Consider the following 27,016-nt stretch of genomic DNA (forward strand, 5'->3'; position numbering starts at 1 on the left):
AATGGGTTGATAATAGGTGAAAGGGAAAATGACATACGGTACTACTTAAGCCTCTTTATTAAAAAATATATAGATAGTTTTTCTTATTTACAAAACATAACGATATTTTACGAAACATGACGGATTTTCATATATTTTTCGTTTCTTTATTTGTTTTCCAGATATTTTACGAAACATAACGATATTTTTATATTTTAAACTAAAAAAATAATTTTTTTTTTCTTTTTGCTCAAAGGCTTAAAAAATTACCTCAAATTTTTACGAAACATAACGATATTTTTATATTTTAAACTATTTTTTTTTTTTTTTGCTCAAAAGCTTAAAAAATTACCTCAAATTTTTGTGTATGAAAGCTGTATGAAATGTGTATGTGTGAGAGAAATTTTAAATATAGTTTTCATACACAAAATTGTGAGCGAAAAATTTAAGCCTTGAATATTGTATGAAAGTTGTTACAATGTTGTTATAATTATACTAATTTTCCAGAAACCTAATATGAACTTCATATACGAAAAATGTGAATGAAATTCTAAGTCTTGAGCGAGATATACACATTTCATGTCATTCTCATACATAAAGTTTTGAGCGCAACATTTAAGCCTTGATCGAGATATACACATTTCATACGTTTTTCATACACAAAATTTGAGCGAACTTTTTAAGCCTTGAGCAAGATATACACACTTCATGCTCAAATTTTTTTAAGTCTTGAGCAAGATATACACATTTCATACACAAAATTTGAGCGAGCTTTTTAAGCCTTGAGCAAGATATACATATTTCATGCACAAAAATTTGAGCGATTATTTTAAGTCTTGAATATTGTATCAAAGTTGTATACAATGTTGTTGTAGTTGTATTAATTTTACAGAAATCTAACATGAATTTATACACGAAAATGTGACCGAAATTCTAAGCCTTGAGCGAGATACAAATTTCATACCGTTTTCATACACACAATTTTGAGCGGATTTTTTAAGCCTTGAACAAGATATACATGTACATTTCATGCATTTTTCATACCGTTTTAATTAACTAAGGACCTGTTTGGCCATAAGAATTATCACTTTTTTCATGAATTTTTTTTCACCTTTTTCCGGAATCAGCGTTTGGCCATGAAAATTCCAAATAGAACTTGAAGTTGTATTTCAAATTCGAAAAACAAGAAAAACTTATTTTTCTAGTTTTTCACCTTTTTCACTACCAAAACAAGTACATTTCAACAAAAAAAAATGCAATTTCAAAAACTATGGCCAAACACAACTCCAACTCCAAAATTTCAAAAAAGGTGAAAAAGTTTTTTGTTTCTATGGCCAAACGCCTACTAAATTTTGAGCGAACTTTTTAAGCCTTGAGCGAGATATAGACATTTCATACATACATTTTTGAGCGAAAAACGAAATTAAAAAAAATAAAAAATTTAAAAATAAAAAATATTTTTTTAAAAAAATATTTTTTTAAAAAAATATGTTTTTTGAAAAAATAATATTTTTTTTTTAAAAAAAAAAAAGTATGTTTCGTATAGGATTTGTAATGTTATGTTTTGTAAATAGAAAACTATCATCACGTTTCGTAAATATTTCTCCTTAATATGTATATATACGCACTTTACCCTAGGTAAAATATGGTTGAGAGAAATAATGTGATTTACAGCTTCAACAGGTTAGTTTTAAACCTTTAGTAGGCGTTTGGACATGCGATATGAAATCATGATTTCATATTTTGATTTCAAATCAGCGTTTGTTTATGCAATTTGCACAAAATTTCAACTTCAATTTCATTTCATGTTTTCAAATCCCAAATTCTCCAAAAAGACATGATTTGGGATTCCAAATTATTTTAAATATAAAACTTGACCCATAAGTTTATATTTTGTAAAAAAAAAATCTATAAGTTGTAGATATATTTGTCAACCATTTATATCAAATATTAAAAAAGAATCGTAAGTTGGTTACTCTGACCAACCATTTACCAACAACATTAAAGAGTGGTTACTCTACAACTGATGTTCAATTTTCCCTTTTATTGAACTAAAGTTCAATCAATTGATGTTGTATTTTTAAGAAAGGCCTTCTAGTAGCGTATTAATTTTGTTATGAACTATGATTTGCTCATTTAGGAAGATTGTATAAGAAATGAAAAAGTTTCCATGGTTTTCACAACTTGTGGGGGTTTTATCAGACATATGAAAAAATACAACTTAAGAAATCCAGATTGCATGTCCAAACAAAACTTCAACTTCAAATCATCATATTTACAAATCACTGATTTCTTATCATGATTTCAAATCATGTCCAAACAGTTCCTTAGGTCAATATAAATGGCCAATAGTCACTGGCGTCAGTAAAACTTATTAGAAGCATTGATGGGTTACATGATTTGTGTTACGGACCTAATGCCACTTATTTTTCATTAGATATGGGGAGGAACACATTAGCAATATCAACTCTGTGATTAGTAAACTAGAAAAATAACAAGTTAATTTGTGTGGATGACTCAACAAGATTATTAGCTACTGTAACCCTAAGATCCCTGTTCCCCTTAAACTCTCCTCATTAGCTTTAATTGCGTTTTTTGTAGTGTCGTAATAGTTTTAGTTAATCACTTCATGGAGTCACTTGAATATATAATTCGTATTAATTTGATTTAGTAAATAGTTAATTAATTGCAAATACTTGTTGAGAATGACACCGTATTAATTTGATTTAGTAAATAGTTAATTAATCGCAAATACTCATCGAGAATGACACTGTACTTATAGCAAAAAGTCTAGGCTGGGATCACTTAGCCTGATCGTGCACCCAATGGGCAATAGTACTGGCCGACTTTTCAGTTACCGGCGCAATCACTCCTCTTCATTTAGAGCGATTGCTCCTGCACCAGATATCAAGTTTTTCTAGTTTCTTGTTTGAGGTTCTAACATTCACCAAAATCCCTTGGTCTGACCAACCCCCACCATTCCAACAAGTTTCAAATGATTATACAAACATATACTAAGCTTGGACATGCAATTTTAATAATAAATACTCAAAAGTGAGAGTCCGATTGTTACAAAGATTGAGCTGAGTGATCACACTCAATGAAGCTTCCGCAATCTCATTCATGTCCGAACATTATAATACTTTATAACTGACGGTCGTATTTTTGTAGTTTTCTTATTATTGTTTATCACATAGCTGGCCATATGCTGACACTCCTACAACTTACTTCTACAACAACTCTTTGTGATTATGCTATCAAGACCATGCTTTAATGGGTATGAGCAAGCGAATCTTCCTGAAAAGTTATGTATATTAGTTGTACATACAGTCTCGTTACACATTGTTTCTTACACTCAGTTGTACACATGTAATGGATTATCTATTTTCATACATATGTAAGCTTTCAGATTATAAGAATTTACTTGCGCATCTAATACATTTCTCCCAAATATGTACTATTCTCCCTTGGCAATTTCGCATAACTATACACCGTCTTGAAGGTGCCACGTGTCCATCGCATGCACGTAGGCACTGCTCAAGCCCGTAGTAAAACATGCATAACTAGTTGTACTAAGATCAGATTGACGAACGATTTGTTGCGTTGGAAGCTAGACTCAAATACCTTTAATTGGATAGGCAATTCACCACCTAACTCATCATACGCATATAGATATGCTTGCTTAAAGTTGAACCCTGTGCGAGATCATTTGAAATATTGGTTTGTAGGTACGTAACTTCTAACTTGACTTTGTGCTAGGGCTCTCCTTATACCTTAACTAACTTTCAAAAAAGTCTTCTATCCTTATTATTATGACCATATGATATAGTACTAGTCTGTAGCCTACTTGGGTACACAAAACATTATTTTCAATCGTCGTAGTCGCACTTTAAAGTCTTGAATCATTTCGGGACTTAATCCTTTTATACACTGATCTTTTGATCTGCATACTTGAACACTACCTTATTCTTGCGAGTTCAGAAAAATTCACTCATGTCAAAACGTTTAATTCCTAGTCCGAAGATACGGGGTACTACATATATCTAGTATATCAATGATAATCTTTGTGTGATACACACTGATATACATAATATACAATGTCATATTCATATGTCACATTGCCATGGAAACTTCTGAACCCATAATATCAAATATCTTCTGGAATTAATTTTGTTTGGATGAAAGTGTTTATAAGTTTCTCTGGAGGAAACTTCTACAAATATTGATTCTGAAATCTATTAATTAGTACTCGGTTTACATAGTTTTCTAAGATCTTTAATGGCTGAATTCAGAGTCCGGAGCCTAAAGGGTATAAAAATACACGGTTTTTACCAAAAGGGAACGTTTAAAATTTATTATACCGAAAGGGGTATATCGTGGGCTGATCCACGATATACCCCAATTTTTTTTTTTAAATTGTCAGACAAACGAACGAAAAAAAAAATATTTACAAGTATAACGTGGACTGATCCACGTTATACAATATAAATTGTATAACGTGGATCAGTCCACGTTATACAATTATAACTTGTATAACGTGGATCAGTCCACGTTATACAAGTTATATTGTATATTTGGACTGATCCTTTTGCCCTAAAATATTTCCCTTCGTTCCCTTCCCTAAAATCTTCCGCCGCTTCATTCCCTTCGTTCTCTTCCATTCTCCTCCATTGCTTACAGAACCTCCATCTTCTTCTCCTTTTCCTTCTCCTCTATTTTTTTTAAACCCTGCAATACAATCTAATTTTTGAAGCAACTTCTTCATCTTTATCTATTATTGCTATTTAAATTGAGGTATTTTTTCTAACTCATATAATATTGTATATTTATAATAGATATAGATCTGTTTGTCTTATATATCTTAATTGTTATTTTTTATTTGTGTTATTTAATACGTTTATGTTATTTGTGTTATTTTAATTTGAACTTAAAATATGATTGTTAGAAGCATTATTATATAAAAGGTCCGATTTGTTTAGTAGCACTTTTGAAGAAATTTGTTGTTATGTTGCTGTTATTTTTGTGGATTGTTATATGAAAGATCTGAATAACTAAATAATATATTTTGTTAGGGATTGTTATGTTGCTGTTATTTTTGTTAGTTTTGTGGATGTTTGTAAAACGTGGACTGATCCACGTTATACAAAATATATTGTATAACGTGGATCAATCCACGTTTTACAAGTATAGATCACTATCTTGAAACATTGTGGAACTGTGGATATTGCCAATAATAGATCGATGATGACATTTTCGGTACAGGAAAAAAGAATTGTGAAATGTGTCATAAAGAATCGAATTTTTTTTCCTCCCTTTTTGTGAATGTTGCTTTGTTTGATGTATTTATGCATTACCATAGTAATTTATGACTACAGAACCTGTAATTTCTTCAATATATTTTGTTATGGATTTTTATACAATATATTTTGTTATGGATTGTTATACAATATATTTTGTTATGGATTTTTATATAATATATTTTTTTTAATAGTGAGTTACTCCAAATAACTTGATCTGGACTTCATTTTTTTTTTTATATAAGGTATGGAGTTTCCACGGGTATGCGTACATCCGGGGCCAGAAGTGTACGATGTGTTAACACTCCAAGAGAAGCATCGATCAGAGGCTGTGTGGGATGGTTCCTTGAGAGGACCGACCGGATGCCTGTTTCCTCGCCGCGCGGATACTGAATTTTGGAAGCATGTGAGGCGCCATCCTTTTCATCCTCGCATCCTTGACTACTTTGGCCTGTGTGGATTTAGGGGAGTAATAGAGGTAGGATGTGTATCATATGATTGGGCAGTCATCACTGCACTTATAGAGAGATGGCGTCCTGAGACGTACACCTTTCATCTGCGTACAGGTGAGGCGACCATCACATTACAAGATATCGAGGTCATGTTTGGCTTGGTTGTTGATGGTTATCCCTTGAATAATCTTAATGCTAGATATATAGATATTGGTGGGTGGTAACAATTGATCCATGATCTTACTGGTTGGGCACCCGGTCTGGATTGTTTTAATGGTGTTAGTAGGTTAGAAGTACATAAATTAATTGAATATATTAGAGGCTTAGATGATATTACAGATCAGACCCCAGAAATTGATGTGCAACAGCGGGTTAGGTTGTACTTGCTATGGCTTTGTGGCGGCACGATATTTCCGGATAAGTCTGGTGACTTACTTAATTTAGATTATTTGCTTGACATGCGTGACCTTAGAGCAATGAATGAACAAGCTTGGGGAGCGGCTGCATTGTCATATTTGTATACTTGTTTATGCCGTGCTTCGTTGAGGAAAGCCAAGGATGTGTGTGGATTCATTTCCTTATTGCAGGTACGTGACCTTTAAAATTATATAATTTTATTTGGTTGTCCTATTTGATAGTTATAAGGTTTTTATGTATTTATTTTTATTTTTTAATATAGGTTTGGGCTTGGGAGCGCATTATATCGATGCAGCCACCATGCAGGGCTCTTCCGCCACACACGGCTCTTGCACGAAGGTGGACTCATCGTAAATCCCACGAAAATGAGGCACGTGATGTTTTACCCATATGTAGGGATGTATTGGACAACCTAATAGATGGCCAGGTATTTTATAATAATTATGGTTGTTAATGGCGTTTTGATAGAATAGTTACGCTTATGTGTAATTTATGTTCTTTCTATCGTAGTTTGTGTGGCAGCCTTATTCAGAGGCCATCATCAATAGACTCCCTGAGTGGTGTCTGCGTGGCCGAGATATTTGGATGGCGAAGGTTCCCCTTATTTGTGGGATCTATCGAGAGTGGCACATGGTAGACCGCGTTCTCAGACAGTTTGGTAGGAAGCAACATATTCCGGGTCCATGTGCAGAGATTGATCCTTTTCATTACAAACGTGACAAGCGGTATGCTATAAAAGTGGAGGATCAACAATATTTTACAGAAACAAACTTTTTGTGGGGAAATCGTCGAGATAGTTTAATTCTGGCCGAGTATGAAACTCAAGATCCAGAGTCACTATCAAAGTATTTTTGTTGGTATCGACGTCACTCGCGCACTTTCATAGGAAATCCTGCGCATAAAGTGGATAGAGGATACCAACACATGGCAGGCAGGCATGAGGCACTGGTACATACATTACATTCCATTAGATGTTTGATGTCTTTATATGTGTCTTAGACCACTATCAAATCTCGATTTTTTTTTAGGCTTTAGGACATCAAGAATCATACAGGTTGGCTCAGCAGACTATCCAAGATCCAACCAAGTCTAATGAAGTGAAGGAAATAGCAGAGATGTTTAGCCACATTAATACAGAGTCCATGGTTGTTGCCTCTCTGGGGACGATGTTGAGTTTCGCTCCATATTATACACCACCGGCAGAGTATGTTGAGCCGCCTACTATGCAAGTGCCTCGTCATCAACGTCCTAATGTACCAAGACCTGCGGCGCGTGGTAGAGGATGCCAATCAGGTAACAGACGGGGTCGAGCTCCCGTGGATCACCAGTTGGTTGATGAGGAAGAGGTTCGTTTTGATCAAGATATTCCCAGCTCAACGATGCATGCAGATGATGATGCATATCACCCAATAATAGATTTTATGTCCAGCTCATCGACGTCTGCTCCTGAGGTTCAATCACTAGCGGTAATCAGAAGTGAGGGGCCTTTTCAGGCATTCGCATCGTCTGGGCCTATTAGCCTGGCAGTTATGGCCCAACAGTTTGGTGGTCAGACAAGCAGCTCTTATGGGATGACTGAGGGGCCTTTACCTGCATTCACTGGACAGAGCTCTTCAATTGGGAGGAGACTGATTTTTACCGATGTGAGTATTCTAACCACTCAAATAGCTTGTATCTTGTTTAAAGTAATGGCTACCTTATGTGTCTATATTATTTATTTTGCATAGTCTTCCATGGCATTTGATGTTGGATCCTCACACATTTCTGTGCCGGATGTACAGACTTTAGAGCCACAGGTTAGCTTTTAATTCAAATTTTTTTGAGACTTGTGGTTGTTATGTGGTGTTTTGTCTTAGTTGCTTTGGTTGTTTGTGTTGGTATATGGTATTGGAGGAACTCCTTGTTACAGGGGAGATGCTGCCCGATTTTACGTAGACAATCAATTTTTTTATGGCATTTACAGGATACAAGAGGAGGTTCACCAACGTAGATCAAAACGAGAGCGTCGTCAAACTCGGTGTGGCACGGGGGGGGGGGGGGTGGGGGGGGGGGAAAGGGACACTGTAAAAATTACATTATTATTGTATAGTGGGTAACTTCATGTTGAAGTATTAGTATGTAAACTTTATTGAATTCAATTTTAGATGGAAAAGTTACTGTTTTTATTTGCCAATTTCTGTCTGTTTTTATTTAATTCTGGTTCACCTCGTTTCTGCATATTTAATGTGTGTAAAGTTTGCAACAAAATTGAATTGGAAAACGTTGGAGTGTAATTTTGTTGGCCAACGTTTTAAAATATGAATTGCAAAACGTTGGCCAGCCAACGATTTGCAAAAATATGTTCGTATTTTGTAAAACGTTGGCTGCCAACGTTTTTCCTCCAAAATCGCAGAATACATGCGGTCGTCGAATCTGCCATGCAATCGTCAAATCAAGCGTGTTTTGCGTAAAATCAAATAGTAAAATCCGTGAATCATTAACGTTTTACAAAATATGAACATATTGTTAATTGGTAATTGATTCGAGAATTTTTTTTACGCGAATCGTTGCAGTCGTCAAATCACGCATGCTGCTGTAAAAGTAAAAATGATCAATAATTTGTAAATTTGTTTGTGTGAAATCGTCGAATCTGCCATGCAATCGTCAAATCAAGCGTGTTTTGCGTAAAATCAAATAGTAAAATCCGTGAATCATTAACGTTTTACAAAATATGAACATATTGTTAATTGGTAATTGATTCGAGAATTTTTTTTTTACGCGAATCGCTGCAGTCGTCAAATCACGCATGCTGCTGTAAAAGTAAAAACGATCAATAATTTGTAAATTTGTTTGTGTAAAATCGTCGAATCTGCCATGCAATCGTCAAATCAAGCGTGTTTTGCGTAAAATCAAATAGTAAAATCCGTGAATCATTAGTTTTATATAAAATCACAGATTTGTATGTCTCACTGAATTCTACACTTCTCTATTGTAGACTTCATTTTTTACGAACTCTCAACTTCTCTCTTGCACTCTCCATTAATTTCTACTTCTGTATTCTGTTGAAAAACATATGGCGGAAAATTATGTAAGAGTTAATTTATATTGGGGTGGGGAAGTTGTGTACGAAGAAGGTTCAGTTAGATATAACCGTCGTCCGGAAGCCGTACAACGGTTTCCAATTTCCCTCAAATACGATCGTCTACAACATGTTTTCATAAGCAAAATGGCCATATCTGATCCAAATCTTTCGGTGGTTATCACTGGACGATATCAAACATCAATTACAGCTAGGGGATTTCCCATTTACGAGGAAACTCTTATTTCGGACGATGACTCCTTATCGTTATTTCTTCGAAGTCCTGATATATTTAGCAATCATATCAGTATAGCCACACTTGACATGTATGCAACTGTTGAACGCTCTACTAATGTTGGAGCACCCACTGACGATGAGTTTGATATTCGGGGTACTACGTATCTTCCCGCTATGAATATTGGGCTTCAAAGAGGTACACTTCAACAAGAAACAATGGTAGGAGTTGGTAGCCAGTCACATAACTTTGGTTGGACTATGCAGAGCTGTGATATTCCTGGACCGAGTAGTGCTCCAGATACAACTGAATTAGATGGCGGGAGTATAGTTCGATATCACCCTACTCAAGTAGAGTCATTTACAGAAAGGTAAATATAACGATGTTTTATGAAAACTTTCTCATTTACGTTCTATTCAATTTTATTTATTTATGTAGGTGTAACGATTTTGAAGAAAACCCCGTGTTGACTCAGCTCACACAAATTGTGAGCAATAACGACGTAGCTAATGATCACTCCGATAAGTCAGATAGTGATATCCCATTAGATCACACAGAAACAGACGATGATCACTCATCTGATGGTGATGGTCATTCTTATGAAGACATTACTACTCCGAGTGATGGTAACGTTAGCTACCATTCTAATGCGATTCCATATTTGGACAACACAGAAGAAGGCCCGGATGATTTTGCCTTCTTGAGAGATGACGGTCCAATTCGATCTGCACTTTGGGATTGTAATAAACCTGAATTTATCAGATCAGGTTAGTATGGTGACAATGAATATTCTTTTTATTTGTTGGACCATTTTTAAGGGGTTGATAATTTTTCTTGTACTATGCAATTAGGTATGTTATTTCAGAACAAGCAGGAAATGAAAGGCGCAGTGAGACTATATTGTCTCAAAGAAAAGAAAGAGTTCATTTGTGATCAGTCCAAAGGTAAATTTTGGAGGGTTATTTGCAAGCGTCATATGCTGGGGTGTGAGTGGATGATCCGTTTTAGAGAAATTTCAAGTGGTATGTGGAAGCAAGGCAAAGCGGATCTCCACCACAGTTGTCTGACGGATGATTACAGAAAGGATCATTCCAATTTGAACAGTCACCTAATTGCTACTACGTTGATACCATATATTATGGTCGATCCATACATCAGTATTAAGTCAGTTCAGCTAAAAATAAAAGGATTGCATTTGTTTACTCCTAGTTATAGAAAAGCACAAAAGGGGCGTAAGAAAGCTATTGAAATGGTATTTGGTGATTTTGAAACCTCTTTCAAGACATTGCCCCGATACATGGCTGCCTTAAAATATTTCAATCCGGGGACCGTTGTTGAGTGGGAGCACCAATCAACTACAATGCAAGGTGAACACATCTTCAAGTTTCTGTTCTGGGCTTATAAACCAAGCATCGATGGATTCAAAAGTTGCAGGCCTGTCATCTCAATAGACGGTACTCATCTGTACGGTAAGTATGAGATGAAACTGCTAATTGCTGTTGGAATTGATGCAAACAATAACATTTTTCCACTTGCATATGCTATTGTTGCACGTGAGAGCTTTGAGTCCTGGACGTGGTTCCTTGTGTTGTTGTGGAGACATATTGTTCGTGAGAGACAAGGAATTGGACTTATTTCTGACCGTCATCAAGGAATCTTGCAATGTGTCCAAACACATGATTGGTTACAACCACCATCCACACACCATAGGTTTTGCGTTCGGCATTTGAAAAGCAACTTCAATAAAAAGTTCCTCAGTAGTGACCTTGAGAAGCTAATGTGGTTGGCGGCTACAGAGCACCAGAAGAAGAAGTATAAAATGAGGATGGAACAAATCAAAACAATGTCATCTCCAGCGTATTTGTGGTTAAAAGCTCTTCCGGAGGAAAAATGGACATTGCATAAGGACAACGGTCATAGGTGGGGGGCTATGACAACGAATGTCTCCGAACCTTACAACGGTTTATTGAAGAAAGCTCGTGGATTGCCAGTTACTGCCATGGTCCGTTATACGTTTAAAAATCTTGTTGATCGGTTTGTTGAGAGAAGCACCCTTGCTGATTTGTTGATTGCGGATAAAAAGTTTTGGCCGCTCGCTGTTGAAAAGAAGTTTGATGAATACTGGGAGAGGTCCCTAAAGCATACTGACATGCAGCAATACAATGCAACTGAAGGGGTCTTTGAGATTCTAACATTTGCACACGAAGGTAAGGGCGGAAATATACATAAAGTCTCTGCCGAAGGGAAAAAATGTTCGTGTGGAAAGTGGAGAAACTACCATATGCCATGTTCACATGCAATTAAATTTTGTGATATTCGCGAAATTCAACCAAAGACCTATGTTAGCAAGTACTACAGTTGCAGGTTTTATAAGCAAACGTACAGTGGAAATTTTTCACCGTTGGGTGATGAGGCATATTGGCCACCTTCTCCCTTCAGTTTAATTGCAAACACTGAATACAAGCGAACTTCAGGAGCGCGGAGTACAACTAGAAGGAGGAATGAAATGGATATAGCTCCTGCTCGCATGGCTAGAAAGTGTAGTACGTGCAAGCAAACAGGTCATAACAAGAATCGCTGCCCCGATAGAAATCAGTAGTTGTTGTTGCTTGTTGGTTTTTATGTTTTTTCTTAACTTGTACAATTGTTGTTTCTTTATGTACTCTTTCAAGAATATATAACATGTCTTGTGCAGTTTAATAGTTAGTATGTAATTTAACATTTACCATTCAGTTAATGTGTGACGTTTATTTAACTTATATTTAATTTTTTATTTCTGTTCGCATATATAGCACATTTAATTATTTGCATGTGTTAAAATATTTATTTGAGTTAATCATGCTTTAAAATTTTAAAAAATCAATAAATTTTTTTTATTAAAAACATAATCGAATATGATTTAAATCTAGACAACGTCTTATAGAGTGAGTATTTGGAAAAAGGAAAAAATTTCGAAAATTTATTTACAAGTATAACGTGGACTGATCCACGTTATACAATTTATATTGTATAACGTGGATCAGTCCACGTTATACTTGTAAATAATAATTTTTTTTCGTTCGTTTGTCTGACAATTTAAAAAAAAAAATTGGATATACCCCTTTCGGTATAATAAATTTTAAATGTTCCCTTTTGGTAAAAACCGTGTATTTTTATACCCTTTAGGCTCCGGACTCGCTGAATTCAATCGACCGCTTCGATATTTCTAGAAAATAGAGCTCTACGTTTTTGTGTGTATTTGGATTACTGGATACACTATCAATTTGAGGGACTCATTTTTCTAGGGTGAAATCAGGAGGAAAATCCTCTTCTCCTATTATCTGGTCCGTTTTGGTGTGATATGACTATACAATGCCAATTTTTTAAGTCTTCAATTGCTAAGCCTAAAGTTAGGCAAAAAAAATATGTTGATCTCTGTTGGATGTACGAAGTATATAGGTGTCAATATCCCAGAGAAATGTATATGTATATATTTCGTCTAATACCTATTGGCAGGATTTTAGCCAAAGGTTAGATTTAACAACTAAAGCCTAAAAATATTGGCAGTGAATTGCCAAATTCTACCGGACGAACTAAAATAATAGGAGAGTGGGAATATTCAACTCCTCTTTTATGCTTCTTTCCTTCCATAACCTAGATCCAAAACTTCACACATACTCCTAATTTCATGCTTGTCCTCTTTCAAACATAGATCCAACTTCGCACGTAGTCCCCTTTTAAATTCCAGATCCAACTTCACGCTAAACCCAACTATTTGTTGCCCAAGAAAATCGAAGAGTGTGAATCAATTGTGAAACAACATAAGTTGGTCTCACATCTGAATTAGAAAAAGAAAAAAACATTATAGAAGTTCTGTCCAAAAGAATCATACACATTCACTAAATATTCAATCTGACGAGTCTAGACAATTCCATGGCAACAAACATGTATATCTCCATGTATGTCACTGTTACAACTTGTAAAAGCTAACACCTATGAATTCCTGTATATCACTATGTATAACAACGTATATCCATGTACATCATTGTTTCACATGTAAAAAAAAATATTACATTAATATCCATGAATATACCCATGTATAACAATGTATATCAATGAATATACACATGTATAACAATATATATCCATGTATATCACTTACACTTGTAAATCACAACAAATGTATAACTATGTTTATCTCCATGTGTAATAGAGTATATCTATGATATCGATGTTACACTTCCTCTATGCATGCCTCTTATCCGCTAACAACAATGATATTTGGAAATCACTGATACATTAATAAAAAATAAAAATAAAAAATGTATACTGCAATGACAAAAGGAGAAGGAGGAGGAGGAGAAACAGAAGGCGAAGTAGAAGAAGAGAACTTAATATTGAGAAAAAGTATCAAATATAGATACAACGACCTAATCGATGAAGAAGAGAAAAAAAAAATGAAGATTTCAATCTAAAAAAGAATTATAGAACGTCTATAACGAGATACCGATTTTGGGGAGAGAGCTTGAAAGAAATTTGGAAAAAAATGTTAGTAGTGGTTGCGTATTACCAATTCTTTGGGTTGAATAGCCAATATGTGCTGCCATGTGTCATTAGTCAAAGATTGGATATGTTTTACTAAAATTTACTTCACATAGCTTACATTATTACCTATAATTATATTTAGTAGCTAAAATATAATATGTTTACTTTCTATAGCTATCACTTTTTTACCACTCATCTGATAACTTCCCACACCCCTAAATTTATGTCCAAAAAAAGGTCCCTCTCTCCTATCCCCCTAAATACACGCCATTATGCTCAATATCCCTTAATTTTCTCCAATTTCAAATCAATTTTACAATAGTTCATCTTCTTTGTTTATCTCTAATTAACTACTCATTAATTTTACTCATAATTCAAATTTAATTCCCAAAAAAAGTAAGACTCTATACTGATTTTTACGTTTCACCGTGTATTTAACCTATATATTTATGTTGTATTTTTAGTATATTTAGTTCGTTTGTATTTTTTAGTTCAATTATTACAGATCTGTGACTTAACTAGATCTATATTTTATGTGCATTTTAAGTATATTTTGTATTGTTTATTTTTTTTACATGTTTCTTCAGTTAATTTGTGTTTAGTATTCTTCACCATAACTGTAATTTTTTGTAGTATATTTAACCATTTAAATACAGTCGAAATATACAGCAAATATAACTTAGATATATTCCATAAGTCCACTTTTAATGTACAGTGTGTTACAGAAGTTAAAATTTCATCTAAATACACTCCCAATATATGTAAAATATATATGAAATATAGTTAACAGTAAACCAGAATAAGTAGTTTCTAACAGATCAGTCAAAATGCAACTAAAATATAGCCAAAATATATACGAAATACAACTATTAAAACATAAATCCAAAACAAAAGGTCTATTCAGTTTATATAAAGTAGACTTTTCAAATCTTATTAAACCACCAATATAACATAATATCTTGTTAGCTGTTTGAATAGGATATGAGATCAAATATGGAATGGGAGGATATTTGCGTGAATCAGGGAACATTAAAAACTTATTTTAATTTAAATTGGAATAGATTTTGTTTCTATAAATATAACACTTTCAGTTTTCTCAGCGTATGTATTTTCGTTATATTTATCCTATATTTAAGTCGACGCGTCTACTAGCTAAATATAGAGTCCTCCAGCTACGAATTGTAAATGTAGAACATGTAATTATAGATTGTTAGAAGGAGATAAAAGGTAGTTGTTTGTGAAAAATTTTATTGGACCGAGTTTCCATACAAGTGCCAAATGCTTAAGAACTATTGGGAAGAAGGGCCTCGTTGCAGGCCTCAAAGCCCAATACACTAGCCCAAACTATCAATACAATGACATGCAATTTAAGTATTCTACATATATAACCCTATCGAAATTGTTATAGATCTGATCATTTGAGCCAATATAAAGCAAAAAATTTATCAATTTATCAGCATACTGAAGATCTGTCTGTCCTATATTCTTTTTATTTAAAATGCACTTTAGGTCTTTTGCTAAATATTTCAGTGTCCTACCATTAATTAGAGGTCTCAGATTCGAGCTTTGGATCACCCTTGCTAAGGAATGCTTCCCTCTTAAATGGTCTTACGCAGCACAAAACCAAATTAATCAAGGCTCTAATGCGGATACTGTTACTGTCAAGTTTTTCTGATGACAATTTTATTTGTGCAGCTATAACAATTGAATCACACAAGGAATAAAAGAGCCCACAAGACAGCCCAACGAGATGGGCTTACACAAGTGAAATCTTCCCAGCCCACAAGGCAGCCCAAACGAGATGGGCTTACGCAAGGTTAACTCAGTGAAATCTTCCCAGCCGTACAAATGGATATTGCGAATATTGTGGTGGCTGACAAGATACTCTCCAGCAGTACAAAATCAGTTCAAGGAAGGAAAGGATATCTGCGCCATTAAAGAAGGAATATTCCACGAAGTGTAACAATCTTGTCGACTGTTAATGAGGCCTCATCGCACAAGGAAAGAAGCAACAGCTCCAGCCTTATTCTTGGAAATAGGATAAAAGGGATGCTTCACAAAAACAGCAGAACATGCTTAGTCTCATTCCCGTAGTGCTCTGCTTTACTTTTCATAAACATTGTATGTCTGAGTGATTTATAGTGTAATAAAAAAAGAAAGGAGAGTTACGATATAGCGTGTGAGACTCTGTATCAAAAAGACTAAGAGTGATTTGAGTGTAGACGTAAGAACTCCATTCAAACCTCCATTGTACCAAACCTTTAACAAGAGCTGCAGAGAACACCCTTGCAACCCAAGGGGACTGGACTAGGATTCACATTGAATCTGAACCAGTATAAAATACTTTGTGTCATTTATTTTCTGCACCTTACTTTAGCATTCTCTGAGTAAACAGTCGACTATTGATCTCACCTAGTCGACTAACAGATTGAAAAATTTTACAATTCACCCCCCCTCTTGCACTTTCAATTAGTATCAGAGCGAGGTCTCACTTTCAGTTGCTTAACTGCACGTGAGAAAAGATCAAATGGCTGGATATCAAATTCCTGAAGCAATATTGCAAGATGGGCACTCCACAACAAGACCACCATACTTTAATGGTGAACACCATTGCCATTGGAAGGAAAGGGTTAAAATCTTTGTGCAGTCAACTGATTATCAAGCCTGGATTGTGATTAAGAAAGGACCTAAACCTATTCCAAGAGCTGGCACTGAAAACAAGGAAGACACAGATACTTCGACAATTGATCTAGAGTCACATGACATTACCAAAGAACAACAAGAGACACTGCAAATAAATGCCAGGGCAATAGCTTTGCTCTACTGTGCAGTAAGTGGAGAAGAGTATGCAAAAATTTCAAATTGTGACACTGCCAAAGAAATGTGGGATAAACTTGAGGTCACTTATGAAGGAACACCAAAAGTAAGAGAAACAAAAATTGATGCTCTAAGACATGATTATGAAGCCTTTATGATGAAGGACGATGAGAACATCGAATCAATGATCACAAGATTCAGCAAGACCATTGGAGAACTCAAATCCCTTGGAGTAACTTATACCAACTCTTAACAAGTTAGAAAGCTTGTTAGAAGTCTTCCAAAGACTTGGGAAACCAAAGCAATTGTCCTTGAAGATGGAAATCTGAATAAGTTCACTTATGATGAATTAAGAGGAAATCTGATAGCATTTGAAAAGAATCACATTCAAAGATATCAGAAGGATGAAAAGAAGAAAGTGGTCTCAAGGCTCAAGTTGAAGAATCTGATGATGACTTTAAAGAAGAAGAAGTGGCCATGATTTCTAGGCATGTAATAGAAGCCATGAGAAGATCAAGAAATAATAGAAAAGGAAGCTCAAACTTTAGAAAAGGTAAGACTTCCACTAGGCAGCAAAAGAATGATGGAAAGTGTTATGAATGTGGAAAATATGGCCATATTGCATCTGAATGTCCTGAGACAAGAAAGAAACCAACTAGAAGTTATCAAAAACAAAGGGCCTTCAGCAGTTGGAGTGAAGATGAAATTTCAGATGAAGAATCTGAAGAGATTGAAAATGTGTGTTTCATGGCTTTCGAAGGAAGCAGTAAGGTAAGTTCCCATCCCTGCTCTAAATGTGAAGAAACTCAAGAATTATTGGATCAAACTCTTATAGACCTGAATAATGTCTTTGATGAATATAGGAAACTGAAGAGACAGAAAAAGGAATGGGAATCAAAATTAGAAATTTGCGAAAAAGAAAAAAATTTAATTCAAAATGAAGTTTACAATTTACAATCTAAAATAGATATTTTACTGAAACCTTCCAGCCATAACTATGCCAAGTCAAATCAGTCAACTTACATAAATAAGTCCACTGGGAAAAAGGTCTTACCAATGACTAATAATTTGGAAGGGAAGAAAACTGTTTTTTTAAAGACTGATCAATCAACTAGAACCTCTAAGTCGACTGAAAGGAAGTCTGGAATACATAGATCAACCGATCCTTGTAAAGTTGAAGGAAAACCTTTTCAAACATGTTTTTGTTGTGGAAAACTCGGCCATAACTATCATAACTGTAGATTTCGTTTTTCAACTGCACCTGGTTGGGTATGGAAACCCAAGAAAAGTAAGTATTTTGAAACTAACCATCAAGGACCCAAGAACCCTTGGGTACCTAAACAAGAGTAAAAATTCTGTTTTGCAGGAACGCCACAAGAAAAGAAAAAAGGGAAAATGGTATCTAGATAGTGCGTGTTCAAGACATATGATAGGCGACAAAAGTCTATTCAAATCAGTCGCTGACTTTGATGGAGGATTAGTAACTTTTGTAGACAACTCAACTGGAACGGTAATTGGTATTGGTACTATTACTTTTGATAATTCTTGTGACATTTCAAATGTTTGGTTGGTAAAGGGACTTAAGTACAACCTTTTAAGTGTAAGTCAGCTGTGTGACTCTGATCTTCAGATAAGGTTTAGTAAATCAGGTTGTGTCATAGAAGACTCCTCTGGGATAAAGGTTCTTCCTGGAAGCAGAAACAAAAATGTGTATACTTTGGATTCTGTCAAAAATTCTACAGGTCATATATTCTTGGCATCAATGGGAGAAGATCCGTGGATGTGGCACAAGAAGTTTGGTCATGCCAGTATGCGCTTAATTGAAAAACTGGCAAGACATGATCTTGTAATAGGATTACCAAAACTCAACTACACTAAAGATCATTTATGCGATTCATGTCAAAAAGGTAAACAAACTAGAAACTCTTTTAGTTCAAAAGATATTGTGTCTACATTCAAGCCTTTGCAACTACTTCATATGGATCTAGTTGGTCCTACTAAAACTGCTAGTATTGGAGGAAAAAGGTATGCATTTGTTATAATAGATGACTTCTCTCGCTTTACCTGGGTAATATTTCTTGTTCATAAAGATGAAACTCTAAAGAATTTTAAGTTTTTTTGTGAGAAAATTCAGCGTGAGAAAGGATATTACATCACTTCCATTAGAAGTGATCATGGAGGAGAATTTGAAAATAAAGCTTTTGAAGAATTCTGCAATGACCAAGGGTACACACACAAATTCTCCTCACCTCGATCTCCGCAACAAAATGGTGTGGTTGAACGAAAGAACAGAACCCTTCAAGATATGGCAGAACAATGATCATAGAAACAAACTTACCACATCACTTTTGGGCCGAAGCGGTAAGTACATCTTGTCCTATTTTGAACAGATGTCTAATCAGACCAATTCTCAAGAAAACTCCTTATGAGCTATGGACTGGTAAGAAACCAAATATTAGCTACTTTCATCCTTTTGGATGTAAGTGCTTTGTTCACAATAATGGGAAGGAAAATCTTGGTAAGTTTGATCCTCGAAGTGATGAAGGTATATTTCTTGGTTATTCTCCTACTAGTAGATCCTATAGAATTTTTAACAAACGTATTTTATTTATTGAAGAGTCTATTCATGTTGTATTTGATGATACTAATCACATGGCCGAGAAAAGAAAACTTTCAGATGAAGAAGACAGTCAAATACCTACCGCAGTGGTTACAAGACCCACTGAAGAAAAGGCATCCTGTGAGTCGACTTCTGATACACCTCAGTCGATTAATGTTACTATTGGAACAGTTCCAAACGAATGGAGAAGTGAACCTGACTATCCAAAGAAATTTGTTATTGGAGACATCAATGAGGGAGGAAAACTAGAGCATCTAGTAAAAATAATGTAAATCTGGCTCTTATTTCTCAATATGAACCAAAGAAAGTTGGTGATGCCTTAAAAGATGAATACTGGGTAAAGGCTATGGAAGAGTAACTTGATCAATTTGAATAGAATAAGGTGTGGAATCTAGTTCCCAAACCTGAAAATGCTTCAATCATTGGCACAAAATGGGTATACAGGAACAAGCTAAATGAGGCCGGAGAAGTAGTCAGAAACAAAGCCCGACTTGTTGCTCAAGGATACTCACAATAGGAAGGAGTTGACTATGATGAAAATTTTGCTCCTGTTGCCAGGTTGGAATCCATTAGAATTTTGCTTGCATATGCCTCTTTTAAAAAATTCAAACTTTTTCAAATGGATGCCAAAAGTGCTTTTCTAAATGGGTTCATTGAAGAAGAAGTGTATGTCAAACAGCCGCCAGGTTTTGAAAATTTACAATTTCCCTATTACGTTTTTAAATTAAGTAAAGCTTTATATGGTCTTAAACAAGCCCCTAGGGCATGGTATGATCGCTTAAGCTCATTTTTGGTAAGTCACGGCTTTCTCCGAGGAAAGATTGATACAACTCTTTTTATTAAACGATCCTCCTTAGGGAATCTCATTATACATATATATGTTGATGATATTATTTTTGGAAGCTCTAACCCTTCTATGTGCAAGGAATTCTCTGATCTTATGCAAAGCGAGTTCGAAATGAGTATGATGGGAGAATTAAAATTCTTCTTGGGACTACAAATTCATCAAACTGACAGTGGAATATTTATATGTCAAGCAAAGTATGGTAAGGAACTCGTTCAAAAATTTGGAATGTCTGACTCAAAAGTTATGGGAACTCCAATGAGTCCTACTTGTACTCTTGATAAGGATGAGACAGGAAAACCTGTTAATGAAACTAAGTATCGCGGTATGATTGGATCGTTGTTTTACCTAACTGCTAGTCGACCAGATATTATATTTAGTGTGTGTAGGTGTGCTAGATTCCAAGCTGCTCCAAAGGAATCTCATCTTACTGCTGTTAAGCGTATTATTAGATACCTTCATGGAACAACAAACTATGGTTTATGGTATCCTAACACCAACGATTTTACACTTGAAGGTTTTTCAGATGCAGACTTTGCAGGTGATAAAGATGATAGAAAAAGTACCAGTGGTACTTGCCAGCTTCTAGGAAAATCTCTTATTTCTTGGAATAGCAAAAAATAGGGATCAGTCTCTCTCTCTACCACTGAGGCTGAATACATTGTTGTTGGTCAATATTGCACACAGTTAATTTGGATGTCATATCAACTAAGTGATTATGACTTGGTTTTTAAACCTATAAAAAAATTTTGTGATAATTCGAGTGCTATCTGTCTGTCCAAAAATCTTGTGCATCATTCTAGGGCCAAACATATAGATATTAAGCATCATTTTATCAGAAATCATGTTGCTCAGGGAGATTTTGAAATAATTTTTGTTAACACTGAAAACCAACTTGCTGATATTTTTACTAAACCTCTTCTTGAAGAACGTTTCTGCATGCTAAGAAGATCCTTGGGAATTATTGACAAATCTGTCTAATTTTTTTTGGTAATCCGTACCGTAATTTTCGGCTACTCAAAATCCTTGCCATAAATTGTATTTCCATCCCCATTATGACCGTCCCATCTTCCCATGTTTTATTCTTTTACCTTCCCTATAAAATCTTTTCCATTTTCTTACATATCCCCATACAATCTTTTCCTTTTTCCCTTCTTGACCGTAAAATCTTTTCCATTTTCTTACATATATTTTCTTACATATCCCCATACAATCTTTTCCTTTTTCCCTTCTTGACCATAAAATCTTTTCCCTTTTCTTACATAATCTTTTCCATTTTCTTACATATCCCCATACAATCTTTTACTTTTCCCCTTCTTGACCATAAAATCTTTTCCATTTTCTTACATATCCCCATACAATCTTTACCTTTTTCCCTTCTTGACCATAAAATCTTTTCCATTTTCTTACATATCCCCATACAATCTTTTCCTTTTTCCTTTGAAAAGAATCACATTCAAAGATATCAGAAGGATGAAAAGAAGAAAGTGGTCGCTTTCAAGACTCACAAGGCAGCCCAAACGAGATGGGCTTACACAAGTGAAATCTTCCCAGCCCACAAGGTAGCCCAAACGAGATGGGCTTACACAAGGTTAACTTAATGAAATCTTCCCAGCCGTACAAATGGATACTGCGAATATTGTGGTGGCTGACAAGATACTCTCCAGCAGTACAAAATCAGTTCAAGGAAGGAAAGGATATCTGCGCCATTAAAGAAGGAATATTCCACGAAGTGTAACAATCTTGTCGACTGTTAATGAGGCCTCATCGCACAAGGAAAGAAGCAACAGCTCTAGCCTTATTCTTGGAAATAGGATCACTAATTCCTTTTTCCGAGGATCAAATCCCTTGGGTTGATTTCTCTGCGTGAAGAGCCTAAACAGCCATAAAAGGGCTGCTTCACAAAAACAGCGGAACATGCTTAGTCTCATTCCCGTAGTGCTCTGCTTTACTTTTCATAAACATTGTATGTCTGAGTGATTTATAGTGTAAGGAAAAAAAAAGGAGAGTTACGATATAGCGTGTGAGGCTCTGTATCAAAAAGACTAAGAGTGATTTGAGTGTAGACGTAGGAACTCCATTCAAACCTCCATTGTACCAAACCTTTAACAAGAGCTGCAGAGAACACCCTTGCAACCCAAGGGGACTGGACTAGGATTTACATTGAATCTGAACCAGTATAAAATACTTTGTGTCATTTATTTTCTGCACCTTACTTTAGCATTCTCTGAGTAAACAGTCGACTAATGATCTAACCTAGTCGACTAACAGATCGAAATTTTTTACAATTCACCCCCCCCCCCCCCCCCCCCTCTCTTGTATCCTTCTTTGCATTCTCTTAATTTTAAACGCTGTTGTGATTGAACTTTGGGGTTTTATCTTGCAGTCTCCAACTTGATTCGAACACATAACCATATAGGATTAGAATTGTAAATTATTGCATTTGTATAAACTATTCGGTATGAAATTGGGAAAGATGATGAAGAGAGGACTTTTACGGAAAATCTGAACCACTACCTCATAAATGAGATCGGATGAAGGAAAACATTTACCAAAATATATTTTCTATGGTAAATAAGTAATTTTCTCATGTATTTTCTTATGTTTGGCGGTAGACAATAAGTGTTCGATGTTTAATTAACACCATTCATCGTTCACAAGGTTAAACACATTAGCTTAATCAACATTACCTGTTAAGATACAAATTCGATTCATCTATGAATTCACTTTTTAAGAGATTCAAAAATAGTCTCGTACTGCTGTCATATATTTGGCGCATGATGAAGATAACAAATTTGGTACTCTTTGAAGGCGAAAATAAATAAAATTTACGTAAGATATTCTTGTCAATCCTATAAAGAGTCACGTTCTTGTTCAAACAGTAAGATAGTGTAATTGTTTAGCTGTAATACTTCAAAATTTTAATATACTTTTTCCATTGTATTTGATTTTTTATGCCTAAAAAGACCCTAAAATGTAACCAAATTTACCCACCTAAGTAGGAGTAATTCATGTTGAGAATTGTCAGGCACAACTTGAATTTTATTATTGCAAAGTAAGAATCAGCTTTGGTCTTACAATTCTTACACTTAATTTTTTCTTCTGCATTCACACTCTATTGATCACTTGATCACTCACTTATTGCTTTCAGCAACACTCTTTACTTGAGCACTCACTTTTATCTTGAGCACACACTCCTTACTTGAGTACACCTTACTTGCTCTCACTTCTAGAGCACTTCTTACTCTCTTTTGAGTACTTGCTTACTCTCTTCTTGAGTACATTGCTTACAACTCAAATGAACCACCTCTATTTATAGGAGGTGATGGAAGGATCTAGTTAGGGGTTATTTACTGCTCTATTCTAGAATGCTCCCAACTATCTAATTCTAGAATTACACTTCTACTTATTTCTAGAGTTGTTCTTTCTAGACTCTACTCTAGAACTTCCATTCTAGAGTTCTTCTTCCGACTCTCTAAAACTACTTGAACATTCTAGATTGGTTATCCATTGTCTTGGAGATTAAGTTGGTGATGACATTTAACACTCCCCCTCAGCACCAACTTAATTTGTTCTTTGCATCCATTGTTAGTGATTCCTGAAACTCTCGGATTACTCCGATTCCTACTCTTTGAAACTTCTTCAAAGGTAGTAGTCTCTTTGATCTTGACCACCTCAGCTGACAATGCATATATATACTTGGGTTTTGGATATTTTATCCGTGTAGACCTCCGTGGGTGCTTCTTGGACTTCCTCTTGCAATACGTCTGGAGTTTCACAGGCTCCAGTTTGCCATGAACTCTTCTTTTCCTTTTATGGAGATATATCTTCTGTATGTGATTTATGTTCTTCACATACTTCTGATTTTGCCTTACTTGCTTGTCCTTCTTCTTTAAGTTTATGTTGCAGCTCTTGCTCCAATTCTCTTGAATTTGGTAATGTGACTTCTTCGTACCATCATGCTGGTGATTCATCAAGTACCACATAAGTTGCCTTGGCTGGCATGACATAAATTGACTCTAATCATCTTCCCTTCATGATTGGCAAGCTTGTAACTTCCAAGCTTCGATATACTTTTACGTCATCCGGCTCAAATACGACATAGTTTCTTGAAGTTGTTAGTTGTGATACAGATAGTAAGTTCTTTTTCTTACCTGGAACGTGGTAGACATTCTGAAGTTGTGCTTGTCTCGAGCTATGACAAGGCACAGACACCATCTTGCCAATGTGAGTTATTGGCATTCTTGAATCATTTACAGTCATCGCTACCCAATCGCCTTTATATTCAATGACGTTGGTCAACTTTTTCTCATCACCGGTCATGTGATTGGAGCATCCCGAATCAACAATCCAATCATGTTCATAGTCAACCAGTTTATCACTTACAGTTACAAGTGAACTCCATTTCTTAGTTAGAGTAAGAGGTGACAAGCTCTTCCTGTCGATTGCTTGTTTCAACTGCATAAGAAGTCTCGAAATCTCAGGTTTCTTCTTCATCTTGCTTGTTTTGGGTAGAAGTAGCTACGTTACCTTCGACTTTCTTGTACCAGCAATCTCTAGCATAATGTCTTTTTTTTTTTTTTTTTGTAATTGTAGCATTTGTCTCTTTGCCAGTTGTTGAAACTTTTATTTGCCTGCTTGTTGGCTCGTTAGCTTCTTTAATGCTGATTCTTCTGGTCTCCCCCTGGCTGTGAGCTTCTCTCCTCATCCCTTCTTCGGTAATCTTATCTTTTGTTGAAGAGCGCTTTATCTTCATCTTTTATAGATTGACTTGATAATGACTTATCCAAGTTTTCTTCATTTTCCAACAGATTTTTCAACTCGGATAAAGTTGGTTTTGTGGCCCACCCTTATGTGGCTGTAATTATGCCTTTCTACTCTGCCCTTAGACCATGAACAATGATTCTCCTCATCCTTGTCTCTGCGATAGCATTATCTAGATCTAATTTTGATATTTCATCACATAAAGATTTTATCTTTGAGAAGTATTGATTGATTGTCATATTCCGCTGCGAGATCGATAAAAGCTCATTTTCAAGCCTTTGTAATCTCCCATCATTCTTCTTCGTAAAAATCGTTGCCAGCGTGTCACAAGCTTCTTTGGGTGTCTTGGCATTCTTAATCCGTTGCAGGAACACATATTTGATTGCTACAGTAAGAGCATACATGGTCTTTCCAGCTTTAACCTTCCATCTTTTTGCTGCTTCAATCAGTTGGTGGTGTAGCGTCTGAGCCACCAACAATATCCCATAATTTCTGGCCGAGAAAACAATATTTTATTCTCGTGCTCCAGGATCCGTAGTTGCTTGCGTTGAGCTTCTCAACGCTATTGAGAGTGCTTGCAAAATCCGCTATTGATCAATGCCTCCTGATTTGTAGCCTCCGATAGTAGCTTGTAGGATCTCCCTTGAGTTGCTACCACTTTTGATCCACCGGGCTCTGATACCACTTGTTGAGAATCGTTGGGCAAAATAGTCGGGCACAACTTGAATTTTACTATTGCAAAATAAGAATCAGCTTCGGTCTTACAATTCTTACACTTAATTTTTTCTTTTGCACTCACACTCTAGCAACTCTCTTTGTTGTTCTCTACTATTGGTCACTTGATCACCCCTTGTTGTTTGCTTCAGCAACACTCTTTACTTGAGCACTCACTCTTATCTTGAGCACACACTCCTTACTTGAGCACACCTTATCACTTCTTGAGTACTTGCTTACAACTCAAACGAACCACCTCTATTTATAGAAGGTGATGGAAGGATCTAGTTAGGGGTATTTGCTACTCTATTCTAGAATGTTCCCAACTACCTAATTTTAGAATTACACTTCTACTTATTTCTAGAGTTGATCTTTCTAGACTCTACTATAGAACTTTCATTCTAGAGTTTTTCTTTCAACTCTCTAAAACTACTTGAATATTCTAGATTGATTATCTGTTGTCTTGGAGATTAAGTTGGTGATGACACTTAACAATTCAAGCGTCTTCAGCGACTATTTTCTGGATGTCAAAGGAAAATATATTTTTTGGGAAAATATCTAGGTTAATCAAACATGGGAAAATGCTAGCAAAACATTTTTTGGGAAATGTTTCTCTTCATAACAAACACACCCTAATCAATCACTTATCGGTTGTTCACACCATACTTATGAAGCCAAGAGTTTACTATAAATATTTTTTTGTTTCCAAATTATTTCACTGCTTGCACGGAACAGTTCTAATTTAATACTCCCTCCGTTCACTTTTAGTTGTCCGCTATACTAAATCGGAAAAAGGTCAGATTTTCCCTTGTTCTCCCTCAAATAGCTTGTACTCCCTCAAATAGACTATATTTGCCTTCGTTATACTTTTTTATATATATTTGTCCTTACCATTCAACTTTAGGGCCATATTTACTCATGTACTCTATTTTCGGGCCATATTTTTTCTCCGTCCGTTAAATCTCCATGTCCCCATCTTTATTTCCTATGTAGCGCCTATGTGCCCCCCCCCCCCCCCCCCCGCCCTACGCATCCCTAATGTTTGGTTGTGTTGTGGTAATGTCTCATTAATATGGCCTGAAAATAAAGAATAAGGGTAAATATGGCCCTAAAGTTGGATGACAAGCGCAAATATATCAAAAAGGTATAACGAAGGATAAATATATTTTATTTGTGAGAGTACAGGGGCAAATTTGACCCTTTACCAAAAAAATAAATTTTCACTTTTGCTTGTCCACTTTAGTATATCAAGAGAAAGACAAACTTTTTTTTTCTTGTTTTATCCTTGCATTAGT

General features: G+C 35.4%; 3 protein-coding genes across 3 annotated transcripts; all 3 read left to right on the forward strand.

Annotated features, from left to right (window-relative positions):
* The first annotated feature begins 5,973 nt into the window (after positions 1-5,973).
* Positions 5,974-8,418, forward strand: LOC132628682 (uncharacterized). The gene is made up of 5 exons (XM_060344448.1): positions 5,974-6,572; positions 6,656-7,093; positions 7,174-7,788; positions 7,873-7,941; positions 8,290-8,418. The coding sequence occupies exons 1-5, from the start codon at positions 6,435-6,437 to the stop codon at positions 8,416-8,418; spliced, it is 1,389 nt and encodes a 462-aa protein (XP_060200431.1). The 5' UTR covers positions 5,974-6,434.
* A 779-nt stretch (positions 8,419-9,197) lies between these two features.
* Positions 9,198-15,670, forward strand: LOC132628683 (uncharacterized). Its single transcript, XM_060344449.1, has 3 exons — positions 9,198-9,808; positions 10,654-11,358; positions 15,658-15,670. The coding sequence occupies exons 1-3, from the start codon at positions 9,198-9,200 to the stop codon at positions 15,668-15,670; spliced, it is 1,329 nt and encodes a 442-aa protein (XP_060200432.1).
* A 1,613-nt stretch (positions 15,671-17,283) lies between these two features.
* LOC132628684 (uncharacterized) lies at positions 17,284-20,867 on the forward strand. Its single transcript, XM_060344450.1, has 5 exons — positions 17,284-18,048; positions 18,146-19,005; positions 19,182-19,667; positions 19,958-20,192; positions 20,325-20,867. Exons 1-5 carry the CDS (start codon positions 17,284-17,286, stop codon positions 20,865-20,867), a joined length of 2,889 nt encoding a protein of 962 aa, XP_060200433.1.
* Positions 20,868-27,016: the final 6,149 nt, after the last annotated feature.

Source organism: Lycium barbarum, chromosome 2 (genome assembly GCF_019175385.1).
Source record: "Lycium barbarum isolate Lr01 chromosome 2, ASM1917538v2, whole genome shotgun sequence".
Classification (NCBI taxonomy): Eukaryota; Viridiplantae; Streptophyta; class Magnoliopsida; order Solanales; family Solanaceae; genus Lycium; species Lycium barbarum.

Coding starts and splice junctions, on each gene's coding strand:
- LOC132628682 (XM_060344448.1), top strand. CDS start 6,435: ATGCAGCCACCATGCAGGGCTCTTCCGCCACACACGGCTCTTGCACGA. Junction 6,573..6,655: donor ACAACCTAATAGATGGCCAG/GTATTTTATAAT, acceptor TTTCTATCGTAG/TTTGTGTGGCAGCCTTATTC. Junction 7,094..7,173: donor CAGGCAGGCATGAGGCACTG/GTACATACATTA, acceptor ATTTTTTTTTAG/GCTTTAGGACATCAAGAATC.
- LOC132628683 (XM_060344449.1), top strand. CDS start 9,198: ATGGCGGAAAATTATGTAAGAGTTAATTTATATTGGGGTGGGGAAGTT. Junction 9,809..10,653: donor GTAGAGTCATTTACAGAAAG/GTAAATATAACG, acceptor TCCTAGTTATAG/AAAAGCACAAAAGGGGCGTA.
- LOC132628684 (XM_060344450.1), top strand. CDS start 17,284: ATGAGAAGATCAAGAAATAATAGAAAAGGAAGCTCAAACTTTAGAAAA. Junction 18,049..18,145: donor TTTCAACTGCACCTGGTTGG/GTATGGAAACCC, acceptor TCTGTTTTGCAG/GAACGCCACAAGAAAAGAAA. Junction 19,006..19,181: donor GAATTCTGCAATGACCAAGG/GTACACACACAA, acceptor ATGTCTAATCAG/ACCAATTCTCAAGAAAACTC.